The sequence below is a fragment of the Rattus norvegicus genome, chromosome 20, assembly GCF_021556685.1.
Source record: "Rattus norvegicus strain SHRSP/BbbUtx chromosome 20, alternate assembly SHRSP_T2T, whole genome shotgun sequence".
NCBI lineage: Eukaryota > Metazoa > Chordata > Mammalia > Rodentia > Muridae > Rattus > Rattus norvegicus.
In genome coordinates this window covers 9335653-9350000 of record NC_141553.1, presented here as the reverse complement: position 1 = coordinate 9350000, position 14348 = coordinate 9335653, and the positions used below count along the sequence as shown (strand labels likewise).

At 46.5% G+C, this 14348-nt stretch overlaps 1 protein-coding gene across 11 annotated transcripts in view; it reads left to right on the top strand.

The window, feature by feature from the left end:
- The window catches only part of Btbd9 (BTB domain containing 9), a 357021-nt gene that overhangs the window by 55240 nt on the left and 287433 nt on the right, over positions 1 to 14348 (top strand). For 9 of the 11 annotated variants that reach the window (XR_015644580.1, XR_015644579.1, NM_001434573.1 and 6 more), the window contains 2 exon segments: positions 515 to 734; positions 4289 to 4408. Coding sequence is in view for 7 of the 11 variants with exons in the window: in NM_001434573.1 (NP_001421502.1) it covers positions 515 to 734; positions 4289 to 4408 (340 nt within the window). In the remaining 4 variants the exon portion in view is untranslated. 11 annotated transcript variants of the gene reach the window in all.

The window sequence follows — 14348 nt, the reverse complement described above, 5'->3', positions numbered from 1 at the left end:
GAATCTTATCTTCCCAGCTTGGCACTTGGTTAATCTTGTTTGTATGTGACCAACACTGACTAACACTGGGGCTTCTCCTCTGTTGTTTGAGCACAGACCTGCTTGCTTCGCTTTACACCCGTCCTAAGTCCGGACAGCAGGTACGGGCCATCCCATAGGCCATTTTTGTTCAGCGAATATTAAATTGAACCTGCTAACAGAATGAGTTCAGCAGAGATGGTGTATTTGTCCTACTACTTGTGTTTCCATTATTAACTTTCTCTCCGTAATGTTCAGTGTCTAGCTTCCTATGGTAGTGACATTTAGCTATGGTAGCGACATTCAGTTTTGAATGCTGAATGCTATCTTAATCGTGCTGGACAGTGTATATTTTTGATTTCCATAGACTTGCTTATGGAACTTAAAATCAAACACAAGTACTGGGATCAGCTAGAATGCCAGAAGTTCACCTTTCCCTCACCACTACTGACTAATTCAGAGGAATGACACCTTGCTTCTTGTATTCCAACCATAGTACCCGAAGAGAACATTGCAACTATGAAGTATGGGGCCCAGGTTGTGAAAGGAGAGCTGAAGTCGGCCTTGCTGGACGGTGACACTCAAAACTATGACTTGGATCATGGGTTTTCCCGGCACCCCATTGACGATGACTGCCGCTCTGGCATTGAGATCAAGCTGGGCCAGCCATCCATTATAAACCACATACGTCTACTCCTGTGGGACCGTGACAGCCGGTGAGTCCTTCCTGTCTCTGACGAGCTCGTGTGATGTTTTCTGGGGAGGACCTAACTTTTAGATCATCTGCTTCGGCTCCTCTCCCCCTTCTCGCTTCACTGCAGAAGGAGGAAGTTTATTAAGAGAGGTCCTCTGTCCTCTGTCTTAGGGTCACTGTTGCTGCGATGAACACTGTGGCCAAAGCAACTTGGGGAGGAGAGGGTTCATTTGGCGTACACTTCTCTTTACAGTTTATAATGAAAGAACTGCCCGGTGGGAACTCAGGCAGGGCAGCAACCTGGAGGTGGGAGCAGATGCCGAAGCCATTGGGGGCGGGGCTGGGGCTGCTGCTTACTGGCTTGCTCTGCCTGCTTCTTACAGCCCAGACCTCCAGCCCAGGGATGGCCCCGCCCACAATGGGCTGGGCCCTCCCCCATCAATCACTAATTAAGAAAATGCCTGTAGCTGGAACTTAAGGAGGCATTTTCTCAATTGAGGCTACATGTCTTCAGATGACTCTAGCTTGTGTCAAGTGACGTAAAACTAGCCAGCACAACCTTTTAGCAAGAAAGTGGCCAGAGAACTGGAAACAGACCTCAGATGCTCAGTGATCGTGTGCTTTGATTTTACAGGTTTAACTGGCTTAGTTCTTTACACACAGTCTGTTATTTCCCCTGAAGAGTTCTAGGGGAAGAGTTTAAAAGTTAGATTTCTTTAAAAAAACATTTTTGACCTTTTTAATTTTTAATTTTTTAATGCTTTATTTTGTGTGTTGAGTGTTTTGCCTGCATGTATGTACTCCCAGAGGACAGAAGGTGGCAGTGGATTCCCTAGGACTGGATTTTCAGACAGTCGTGAGTCATCACGTGTGCTGGGACTCGAACTCGGCTCCTCTGGGAGAGTAGCCTGTTCCTTCATCTCTCCAGACCCCCTTTTCCCTCCTCTATAAGCATCGAATAAGTGTTTATTTTGAAAAATGCAGAACAGCACATAGCGGAAAATAAAAATTGCTAGTAATTCATCACCAGCCATGGCTGAAATCTGTGTGTCTCCGGCTGTGTGTGTGATCTGTAATACAGACACAATGCAGACTCCTCACATCGCTCACACAGTAGAGATTAGCTGTGCTAGTAACTAAACTCCCCTCTATAGGTTTTTCTTCTGAGGCAGAGTCTTAATATTTTGTGTTGTCGAATCTCAAACTTCCGATCCTTTCATAGTTTCCCAGGTTTTGGAATTACAGGTACATGTGCTCCACTGCACCTGGTCTTATTTCCTGTTTCAGGTGCTACATTTAAACATGGTATTAGTTTAGAAAGTCACCTGGCACCCTTCCATATAGGCGACCTTCCATTTGGTTCCTTACAGTAATATTGGATGTCATGGATAACTTTAAAATGCATACCGTCCGGTAGCTGAGGAGATTGTCTCTGGTGTATAGCCAAGTGTCCTTGGACTAGCATCCAAGCTGCGAGAAGAGTGGGGTGGGCTTCAGGCCGTGATGCACACCCAACTTCCCCACACCATTCCCCAAGAGCATGTCCCTTCCAGCAAGAGCCGTGCTTCCCTGGGCTTGCGGCCCATTTGCGGTGGCAGGAGCACAGGGACAGTGAGGAGTAGAATAAATGGTCTCCAGTGTTGCCCACCTTTAGCCTGAGACCCACCAAACCTTCTGGGCCTTTTTGGGTCTGCGCCTGTTGGTTCAGTTGTAGCAGTGTTACGGCTCGAGCACATGGAAGGAAGAATGGGTCTCGTCAGCTCACTGGGTGACCATCTTGGCTGTTTTGGCCATTTGAGCCATGCTTGAAGGAATCTTTTTAAGGTGAAATCAGCATTTGTGTGTGCAGTGTGTATGAGATTCCCTAGGTGATTGCTCTCTGTTCTGTTTTTATTAAGACTCTCTTTCCCGGGGCTGGAGAGATGACTCAGTGGTTAGACCACATACCGCCCTTGTAGAAGGCTTGAGTTGATTCCCAACGCTCACGTGAGGTAGCTCGCAGCCACCTGTGAATCAGCTTCAGGAACTCAGACACCCTCTCCTGGCTTCTTCATGCAGATACACACGCATGCACGCACGCACACTCACACACACACACACACGCATTCTCACACACACATACTTGCTCATACATACACTCAAAAATAAATCCTAAGTGTTTTTTTCTGACATATATCTTGGTGGATATTTGAAGCATGACTGGTAGAGGTTGGAGTTAATTCACGTCTCATTTCCAGGAGTCCCTGGTTAATAACAATGTAATAGTAGTGTTTGTATTGTGCTTTTTTTTTTTTTTTGGTTCTTTTTTTCGGAGCTGGGGACCAAACCCAGGGCCTTGCGCTTCCTAGGTAAGCGCTCTACCACTGAGCTAAATCCCCAGCCCCTTGTATTGTGCTTTTATTACGTTATATGGTAGGCATTCCAAAGACTTTGCATAGTTCATCCATCTAATTAATAATGAAACCGGTATAAAAATGGTAAAGGAAAGGTTAGTGTGCTTGAACCTGAAAGCATCGCCTTTTGTTTCCATGATGTGAAATATTTATAAGCCGCTTTGCTTAGTGTCTCTGTTACAGCCACAGAGGGCTTAGTGGCCATGTTCTTCTCTCATGCACATTGCTAACATTTGAAGCAAAGGTGAAAAATTCAAAATCTTAAGCCAAAAAGATTCTGATGTGTGGTAAAATTACATCCCACATTACTGATAACCCAGAGAGGTTCAATAAAAGGTTATAACCAGTTTGAGACTGAGCGATAAAATGAATGGGAGTAGAGGGGACAGCAGAAAATGAGGGGCCGACACAAAATAAGCTGACCTTTCCTGGTCACAGCCGTGGGTTGCAGGCTGACATTTATGATCACCTAAATCTTCCAAGATTGTCCCTGTTGATATTACAGTACGAGTAATAACTGCATCTCAAATTTAAATTGGCCCATGACAAGGAAATACAGATTTGTTCAGTATGGGACCAGCGTGAAATGGCCCTGGGCAGCTGACTCGGGGAGGATGCTGGGCTGTTTTCATTACGGCCGGTTATTAGCTGGCTGTCTGAAGTTGCATCCAAAGGAGGCAGCTTATCTTCCCACCCATGCGTTTATTCTCCTGCAGCCCGCCTTCCAGAGTGCTGTGCTGGGACACTGAGAGGTAGCTGGGGAGAAGCTGGTGCTGTGGAGAACCAGTCCGCCACTCAGGTTTCCCCTCACTCGCTCGCCTGCTTCTCTGTCCTCACCCCACAACTCTCCTGTCTTCTCTGTCTCCTTCCTCCTTCCCGGTGTTCTCAGTCTGCTGCTCTGGTGTGGCCATGTCTGACCGTGTAGAGAGACGCAGGTTTGCAGTTCAGTTTGTGGTTAAGCAGTTCATCACTTTATGAGGTAGCCAGACAAGCTGAGAGGAACTTTCAGATGTTGGGTAAATGCTGCAGTAGAGGTTTTTGTGCAGCTTTCATCATTTCCTGAATTCAGTAAGTGTGCCTATGGAGCAGAACATGTCATTAGAGAATGGCACATGTCAGCTCCTTCCCATGTTTTACTTCCGGCTGTTGTCACTGTGCTGTATGTTTTCTTCCTTCCTCACAGGTCTTACTCCTACTTTATCGAAGTGTCCATGGATGAACTTGATTGGATCCGAGTGATAGATCACTCACATTACCTGTGTCGGTCTTGGCAAAAGTTGTATTTCCCAGCTCGTGTCTGCAGGTGAGTGCTCGGGGTCACTCATTTTTGTCTTCATTTAAGGACTTTGGAGTTGGAGGAGACTACTCAAAACAATACAAAAACCCACAATAACAATAAAAACTAGAAAACAAAACCCCAAACAAACCCTGTAGGGGGAATTAGGTCAGTGTGTGGAAGGCACTGTGGCACTGTGCAGCAGGTTTTGCTCTGTTTTCCTGTGGAAACGTGAAGCCTGTGACGACACAGGTAACACTTGGGAGGTGGACATGCCCTTTGCACCCACTGCCGTCTACACAGAGAGTGTCGCTTCCTTAACATCCAGGGAAGATTGCTCTGAAGGCTTCCTGGTGGTTCCCAGAGCCAGCAGGAGAGCCCTGGGTGCTCGTGTCCATGTTGCCATACTTGGGCCTTTCTTTCCCGCATCAGAGGGTGGCCGGTGCGGCCTGGCAGCATAGGTGTTGTAAGTGGGGTCAAAGGGCTGGCTCGGCTGGCAGGCTTCATGCTCACACCCTTTGCGAGCTCAGTACCAGCGCATCCTATTGTTTGGCAGCTCCCAGGTAAGACCGTTTTAGACAACATTGAAAGGTTACTTTTGGGGGCTGGACAGATGGCTCAGTGGTTAGAGCACTGGCTGCTCTTCCAGAGGTCCTGAGTTCAATTCCCAGCAACCACATGGTGGCTCACAACCATCTGTAATGGGATCTGATGCCCTCTCTTCTGGTGTGTCTGAAGACAGTGACAGTGTACTCATGTACATAAAATAAATAAGTCTTAAAAAAAAGGTTACTCTTCTTTTTTTTTTTTTTTTTTTGGTTCTTTTTTTCGGAGCTGGGGACCGAACCCAGGGCCTTGCTCTTCTTAGGCAAGCGCTCTACCACTGAGCTAAATCCCCAACCCCAAAGGTTACTCTTCTTATAGTTGATAGTTTATCTTCTTATTTAGGTTAAACAATCTAAACAGCCTATACAAGACAGGTATAAAATTGGGAGCTGGAAAAGGTGGTTCAGGTTCTCTGAAATTATGCAGACTTGTTTATTTTCCCACTGGACAATTGCCCTTCGATGATTTTTAAGGCAAGGTTAAAGGCAGAAAATGGGCACATTAGTGAGGTGTGGAGAGAAGAGAAATGGTGGGTGCAAAGCAGGCAGAATGTGGAGGTGGTCCCTATCCATCAGCCACCCCACCTGCCTCCCCACATCAGACGCCTTCCACCCTGACTTCTAGCTGTGACTGATGTGGGGTGAGTGGGTGAGCATTCCCTTGGTCAGAAGTCACCTCCAAACTCATGGTTAACTTTGAACAAGAATTTCACCGAGGGGTTGGGGATTTAGCTCAGTGGTAGAGCACTTGCCTAGCAAGCGCAAGGCCCTGGGTTCGGTCCCCAGCTCCGAAAATAAAAAAGAAAAGAAAAAAAAAAAGAATTTCACTGAACCCTTTAGCCACTAGGATAGTAAAAAGTATTGTCCACATTTTTATTATGGGTGTTGACTGGACACAATATTGTTACCCAGGGATCCTCTTCTGTGAAAATGAAGAAAATCAATTTTATTTCCCCAAAGAGGGACTAAAGTGTCTCAGTCTGGTAATTTCTCCTTTACCCAGAGGAATTTTGAATGGATTAAAGTAAGAGGAATAAGAAATTGAATGAAGATTCCATGTCTCAGGGCTGCTTGGGGGAATGAGAAGGACCTGCTATGCAGGAGGAGGAGGAGGAGGAGGAGGAGGAGGAAGAAGAGAAGGAAGAAGAGGAGGAAGAGGAGGAGGAAGAGGAGGAGGAAGAGGAGGAAGAAGAAGAGGAGGAGGAGGAGGAAGAGGAGGAGGAGGAGGGAGAGGAGGAAGAGGAGGAGTCTGCATTGACTCAGGTTCTAATGGTTACAGCAGATTGAAAAATAAGCCGCGTGTCAGTCAGTGTGCGCGTTTGGCATGGGCGGCAGCACAGTGCAGTGTGTAAGTAGAAGCAGGAACCCGACTCCTGAGCAGATTATCGTGATTCCAGCTGTGCTTTCTCCCCTCCAAACTCCAGCCTTCTGTCGGGCTCTCCCGCTTTGAGAAACAGGCTTGTCCTTGGGCATTCGCCCTTTCTTTTCTTTTCTCTTCTTTATTCTCCTTTCTTTTCCCTCCCTTCCTCTCTCTCTCCCTTCATTTCTTCCTTTCTAAAAGCTCCTATGGACCTGACTTTGCAGGGCCATCTTGTGCCCTGCGTCCTGCTTTTGTTCTTCTACGTGTTGCAGTTTCTGTTCAGTTGCTGTAGCAAAGCAGACAGCCAAAGCCACTCACAGAAGAGCGCTTCAGGGGCCGAGTGCATGGCCGTTATGGGGAGCGCATGCAGCCAGGCCTGGTGCTAGAGGAGCAGTAGCTGAGAGTTTACCCCCTTTTCCACAAGCGTGAGGCGCGCGCATGCACGCATCACTCAAACATCACTCATGGGAAAGCGCAGCCTCAGTGTTGAGGCCACACCCCCAGCCTTTACCAAGCAGTTCTACCAACTGAGGACCAAGCATCCAGTAACATGCACGCATGGGCCTTTCTCAGTCAGACCACCACAGGATATCCGCTCCAGACCAGAAATCTGAGTGAGCAAAGGTGGCCTGAGAGATGGCGGGAGTGAGTGAGAGGAGGGTCGGTCTCAGGATCAGCATCAGCTACAAAGCTTTCAAAATGATGAGCGTTTTGACATATCTCCTACATTGCTTCGTAAAGTCTTTGTCGGCTTAGGTGTTTGTTCTAAGAGCATTTAAAATGAATCTAAGCATTAGACCTTACTTTACTATCCAGGGATGCTTTGATTTTCGTTCATAATCATATTGACTGCTTGAACAGTGTTCTAAATGAACTTTTCCAGGTTCCTCACTCTGCAAACACTTCCTTAGTGTGAGGGTTTAGGTAATTGTGTATTTGTTTATATGTCACCTTTGTTCTTTGGTGTCTTTAGCGTTGCTTTGGTTTCCCTCAGATAGTAAAATCGCACGCTTCTAGAGGCATGGAGCATGGGTTCTAAGTCTTAGTACTGTGGGACAACACTCGACCGCGACACTGCACAGCGGCTACTGTGTGCCCAGTGTAGGCTCGAGGTGTACGGCATGGACTGACGGTGAGAGATGGCGTCGGCACTGATGTGAAGATTCACTGTTCCGTTTGAACAGTGCAGCCATTAAGAGGGCCTGAGCGCCACAGACCCCCGAGCAAACAGCTCTCCATTTTCAGGGCTTGTTTTCTTTAGGAAACTGAAATTCGTGGTTCATGCTGAAGGTTTTAAATGCTTTGTGTGGATGGCAGATTTCATCTGTTACATTGAAGAAGTGGTATTTTATCAGTAGAGGCGTGGAAGGTTCTTACCTCCACCTCTCTCTGAGATGAGGTAAAAGTCATTCTGCATTGTGGCTGGAAACTGCGCTGTGCTGTAGATGGGGCTCGCCCCGCCCTCGCTTCAGCTCCCACACTTGCTTATGGCACATCTGTGCCTCACCCAGAAGGGGCAGGAACTCTGTGAACTTGGACAGTTTCTGAGCCTTAGGGCTGCTTGAAAGTAGAGATTCATACAGAGCGGCTGTTTTCTCTTTTCCATCTTTGAGAATCTGAGATGTTTTTGATCTTCAGAGAAGGTGGCCATCTTTGGGCACAATGGCTTTTATTAAGACGCCACTGTGCCTGTTCTTAGCAGCCGAACCTGTGAGTGCTTTCCTGTACTGTCCTGAGCCTGCCACAAACAGTTTCTAATGACTAGTGACGTGCTCAGTTTTGAATGTTTACAACAGGTTATGCATACTTTTGGTTCTGAGAGAACATATACCATTCGGTCTGCCATGCCTCTGCCAGTGTAGGGAACCAGATAGCACTCACCTGGCACCATCGTGGATTGTGTCTGACGTCAGTAAGGAAGCACCAGCCTCCCAGCACAGCCATCACTTCAGTGATGATAAATGAAGGGAGGTGACTGACCCCTCTCTGCACCCTTTATAGGAGTGTTTGTGTCTGTGTGTGTGGGGGTGTTCTTTGTGAACCAAAGCTTGACTAACACCGTCTCCCTCCCACCTTAACCTCAGCTGGAGATGAAGAAAGTGACTTTGCAGTTTTCCTGTGTGTAATCGTCATCCCCAGACCAAGCCACAGCATCACCTGTAAAAACTTTACACTGAGACAGACATGTGCCATTGATACATGTGTGTGTGCACACACTGAGACAGACATGTGCCATTGATACATCTGTGTGTGTGTGCACTGAGACAGACATGTGCCATTGATACATCTGTGTGTGTGTGCACTGAGACAGACATGTGCCATTGATACATGTGTGTGTGTACAGAGACAGACATGTGCCATTGATACATATGTGTGCACACACTGAGACCGACATGTGCCATTGATACATCTGTGTGTGTGTGCACACTGATACAGACATGTGCCATTGATACATCTGTGTGTGTGTGTGTGTGTGTGTGTGATAGTGCTTTTTTCTGTTGTGTGCTGTGTGAGTTGATACTGCATTTTAGTGTTCTTTTGATGCCTTTTGAAAAATAAAGTTTTACATTTTTAAAAAACATAGTCAACTCTGTCTTTGAAATAATTTTTAGTTTATATCCTGTTTCTAAAGGTGTTCTAATGCTATAGAATCCCAGTGCTACAGAATGCTATATATTTTTCTAGTACTTTAAAATCTCTGTGTAATCAAATGTTCAGTTCATGGCAGACAAGCGGGTGGCAGGGCTGGGTTGGGACAGTTGACTTTGGAGTGTCATATAATAGTGATGGTGTCACCCTGATGAGAGTGGTCTTGTTTCTCGTGCTGAATTCTAGCATGCACTTGACTCTTTAACAGTGCTTTCCTTGATCCCCGTTGCCTGTTTGAATAACTACTGTTTCCTTTCCCTCCTTACTCCTGTTTTCTCAGAGTAAGAAATTACAATGTGCCAAGTGTGTTACAGAAAAGGAAGGGATGTTGCAGAACATCTGCCAGTCTGTCTTCTAGTCTCGGGGGTTACATTTGGGCCTTCAGCGATGATAAATACCTCACTGAGGGGCTCCGTTTCTACTCAGAACAGGGATTTAGGCATGCTTCACTAGCTCAGGAAGAACATTGTCTTCGTTTGCTCATCCACCACTTACTCATCAGCAAATAAGCATGAGTGTGCTGTTTATTGTACTCGATCCCGAGCTTGAAACACTGATAGATGTCGGGGTTCCTGCATTTGTCACCTGGGAGAGGCATATGCACAAGGTTGTAAGTAAGGGGCACTGGGAGCAGGCCTGTATTTTTTAAGTAAGGTTGCCAGAGTGGTAATGTTGTAAGCCGAGACAGGACATGAGAGCGTCTGGCTTCGCCCTGGACATGTAGGGCTTTCTTTGGTGTGTGGTGAATGCTGGTCATAGTAGCTAGTCTTCTGTGGGAAGCCTCATTAGATGTGGGCTAAAACTGTACCATTTGTTCACACAGGCACTTGAGTCTCTTTTATCACTACTGTCCATTTCAGCTCCCTCTTCCCTGCTGTCATTAGCTGTGGCACCCCCTCCCACCCCTACTCCCACCCCACCCCCGTTCTCATTAGATTATATACCTTCACAGGGCTGTAGATCTTGGGGAGAGGTACAGCAGAGGAGGAGGGAATTATTTCTATTTATGGGGCGTTCTCTCCTGCAAGGCTAGCAGCGTGTGGACGTGGACGTCTGCTCAGCCTCCACTCCCTCTGCCCATCCCATCCACTAACTGGGCCGACAGAACATTTATTTGCTTTGAAAGGCAAACACTGGCATAATTGAGCAGTTCACCCGGAGGCTTTAGATTCTCAGTCAGTTAAATTGAGTCTTTCCTCTCCTCACGGGACCAGAAAGCTCAACCCTTTGTGAAATGCCCTATTTAGATGTAGAAGAGTGGGAAGGGTTCTGCTTTGAAGAGGTAGCCATTTTAGCAAACACTGGGTTTGAATTGTTCCTCTACGTGTAACTTTGATGTCATAATTGAAGTAACACTGAGCAGCCTACATGGAGAGGAACTTTTTTTTTGAATGTAAAGTAAAACATAGCCACATGGTGTCACTAAATTATAACAGTTTTACTTAGAGCAGAAGAGAATGTAAAATGATTTTTAAAATAAAACCATATTTAAATACAAATTGTTCTGAAGTCTGTGGTTTGTGAAATAGCACGTGAAACTATTTGTACTGTTAGGTCTCTCACTGATGGGAAGCATTAATTATGCCCAGAGTCTGTGGATGCCCACCATGTGCCAGCCAGCTCAGGCGTCATGGGCTGTAGAGTAGAGGGCACGTGGGCTTCTGTAGGACAGTTCTTCCTACAAATCAGGTTTTCAGGCCGTCTTCTGGAACTTTGAAATAAATAAAAGAGTAATAGATAGTCACTGAATATTTATGAGGAGTCAGAAAACCAGAGCAAAGGAGGAGTCAAGGATACAGGGAGAAAGTTCGAGGGCTGGGAGGCTGGGAAGGGAGCAGCTTAACGTTTATTTAGCACTTGCTGTGGGCCAGGCTTGCTTTACCCCTGTGTGATTCTCCCAGCAGCCGCACGGGGGACAATGGCTGCATTGTTGCATAGATGCAGAGTGTGAGCATTGGAAAGCTGGGCTCCTAGGCCAAGGGTCTGGCTCCCTGTCGTACACTGTGGTTACTGGGCGGGAAATGAAGAAGCAGCTCGCGGCTGTACGTGCAGCATTGTGGGAACACCTCACTGCACAAGCCTTAGGGCTCAGCCTAAATGACCAGATGAAACCTAGCAAAACAAGACGAACAGCTCTGCCCTGCAGCTGTAGGACACAGGAGCTAGAAGGCCTGCTGCCCTTTGGGGAGCATTCCACCAGTGAACTAGGTCTCTCTTCCCCACCCCTGTGGGAAGAGCCCTTTCCAGGAATACTGCAGGAGGCTCACTGTCACTGTTACCAAAGATTGCTCTGCTCTAGCTGGTCACAGCCACCCAGGGCACAAGCTCATGTGTGTTAATGGCGATGAGCAGCTGGGACACTTTCCTTTGACACTGCTCCAGAGACCTGTTCAGCAGTCCTTGTTCTAGGTGTGCTGGGTCCGTTTGTCCATAGACCTTTCGGTTTTTCTGTCCTTTGCTTCCTCTTAAGATCATTTTAGGCTTCCTTAGCATAGTGTGGGCTCTGTGTTCTTACTTCCTGGTTTGTTTTGCCCCAACTGTATTTAGAAACCAACAACCTACATTATGAAATCTCTTTTCTCAAGATCTCATCTTGAGTTGCCTTTTTTAAATTGAGAAATTATTTATTATTTTCACTTAGAATCCTCTTATTAGGGTTGCAAAAAAAAAAAAAAAAAAAAAAAAGAAAAGCCTACAGCAAAACCAAATAAAACCTAACCCCCAAGCACTGTGGTTTATTTTCAATAAGACCTTTGAGAAACGGCCATTTATTCGCGAGTTATTCAGTTGAATCCAGGCCTTTTTGTTTATTTTGTTGGTTTAAAGGATAATAGCATTTTGAGCTCCCTTTGTGTGGGGCAGCAGATCAGAACATGAGAGAATAGATGGAGCCTGTTCTTTGCTTTGCACTTTGTCTTATAATTCTAGAGTGCGTCTTAATAACTTGTTGCGTGAAGATGATGCTAACGGCACTAATAACCCGTAATTACCACAAATACCAGATGCTGATCCTCATCCTGGAAGGGCAGGAACCATACTTTGTTCCCTTAGCAATTGCTTCCAAGCAGAGGTGCCGATGACACCCCCAGATCAGTCATCAAACCTCCTTTCTCATGCTCACCTCTTTTCATATGTATTTATCTGTTCAGACATTTACTGATAGCCTCCATCAGATGCCATGATGCACTTGTTCCTCTCAAGAGACTCATGATGTAGTGGAGAAGACAACCGACTAAATCTTGGGGAAGCATGAAGAGATGGCTTAGAGGGTAAAGGTGCCCAGCCCGATGACCTGAGTTCGATCCCCAAGTCCCACATGGGAGGAGAACAGAACCTCTCTGACTTCCGCACATGTACCATGACGTGCGTTTAGTGCCCCAGTACGTTAATAACTGTAAACAGTTAAAAACCAACCAAGTGGGGCTGGGGATTTAGCTCAGTGGTAGAGCGCTTACCTAGGAAGCGCAAGGCCCTGGGTTTGGTCCCCAGCTCCGAAAAAAAGAACCCCCCAAAAAAAAAACCAACCAAGTGAAATATGAAAGGCACACCAGGACCATTGTGTTAGGGGATCGGCCATGGGGAGGATTTGAACTGAGTCTAAAAGAACAAGTGATCAGGCAGGGGAAGGAGAGCGCAGGGAAGGAGAATGTCTGTGAGGTGGGCAGTGACAGGCAGCCTCCGGGTTTGGTTCTGTTTATCTGGTGTGATCCCAGTGCCCACCCACATTCCTGTCTTTATCTGAAGCTCAGAGGACATGTGTGAATGGCAGTCTCTGAGTTAACTTGTATCACTGTAGATGGTAGACTTTACTTGGTTTTATTTAAAGTTACATTTTATAACTCTTTTTTTCCATAGAAAACTGAAGTATTCCTTCTGAAGAACTATAAACTAGGTTAATTGTCAGAAAATAGTAAAAAAAAATTCTGGGAAATGAAGAAAGTCTCAGTTTTTAGAGCCAAGATTTGACCTGGTATTTTATTTTTTTAAAATTTTTTTTATTTAAAGATTTATGTATTATATATAAGCGCACTGTAGCTGTCTTCAGACACACCAGAAGAGGCATCAGATCCCATTACAGATGGTTGTGAGCCACCATGTGGTTGCTGGGAATTGAACTCAGGTCCTCTGGAAGAGGAGTCAGTGCTCTTAATCACTGAGCCACTTCTCCAGCCCATATTTTATTTTTTAGAAAAAAAAATTACCTTTTGTAAGTATGTCACTGTGGTATGTTCTCTGTGTGGGAATGTGAGCATGAGTGTTCATATGAGACCTGTAATCTGCTCGCCCAGAACGTATTAAAGACACTCAGGAGATCCAGGACCGGCAGACAGATGCCGAGCTGTTGGGCATGGGACAGTCCTAAGTGGACATAGGAAGGGAGTAAAGGCAAGGCTGCCCAAAGCACTGGGCTCCTGAGCGGTTACCAGGGACCTCTGACATGGAAACAGACAGCGAAGATGGGGGAACTTAGGGGAGGAGCACCCTGACTAACGGAACTTCCGGGGCACAGTCTCCAAGACTGCCAGCCCAGCGTTGTCGGTGGACAAGAAAGTGGCATCGGTAAGGGACTCCACTGCTGTAAGTGTGAGAGGACAAGAAGCTGGAAGGACAGTGGAAGGGGCCAGCGTGGATGCAACTCTGTGGTGTGTGATGGTCGCTCCCTGTCTGATCACTTTGAGGACGTAGTCCAGGGGGGATGTTGGTTGATAGTAATTTTCTCCGTGCAGAGCTGGGCCTGTGTACCTCAGATGTCACTCAGCTGCCTGGCAGTGATTGCTCTGACCGTTAATATTTAGAGCTGGAGTGGCCCCGTGTACCCATCAATTCCATAGTATGCCCTGTGCACACGTCTAGTTATTTTGTGGTTCCCGGGCCTTCTTTACACGTCTGTAGGTAGTACTCATCACATTCTTCTTAACCTTCTTAACATCCTTGAATGCAGCTGCCTGAATAATAGATTCTTCTGGAAAACACTCTCAACATTGCTATCCCTCCCCCATTACTGAAAGGAGAGAGGAGGAAATAAGGTTTTTAAATATTTCATCTTACAAAAATGCGTTTAAAGAGACCGATGCATGCAGGTCTCGTGGTTAATAACATGATGAGCGCTTTCACGGTGATGATTATAAATGTACATGATGCCCAGCGCAGGGTGCTCTCTGGATGCAAGGTCAGCTCGGGAGAGCAGACCAGCAGCAAAGCCAGATTGCTTGTCGGCTGCCAGACGTTCTGGGCAAAGCGCCAGACTTGGTTCACCTTCTAAAAATTCATCTCCCAATATGCAAGGGACGAAGCAGCGGGACACTTGGGCTCCCTCAGTGCAGTGCTGCTGAGGACAGTGGGGAGCAGTCGG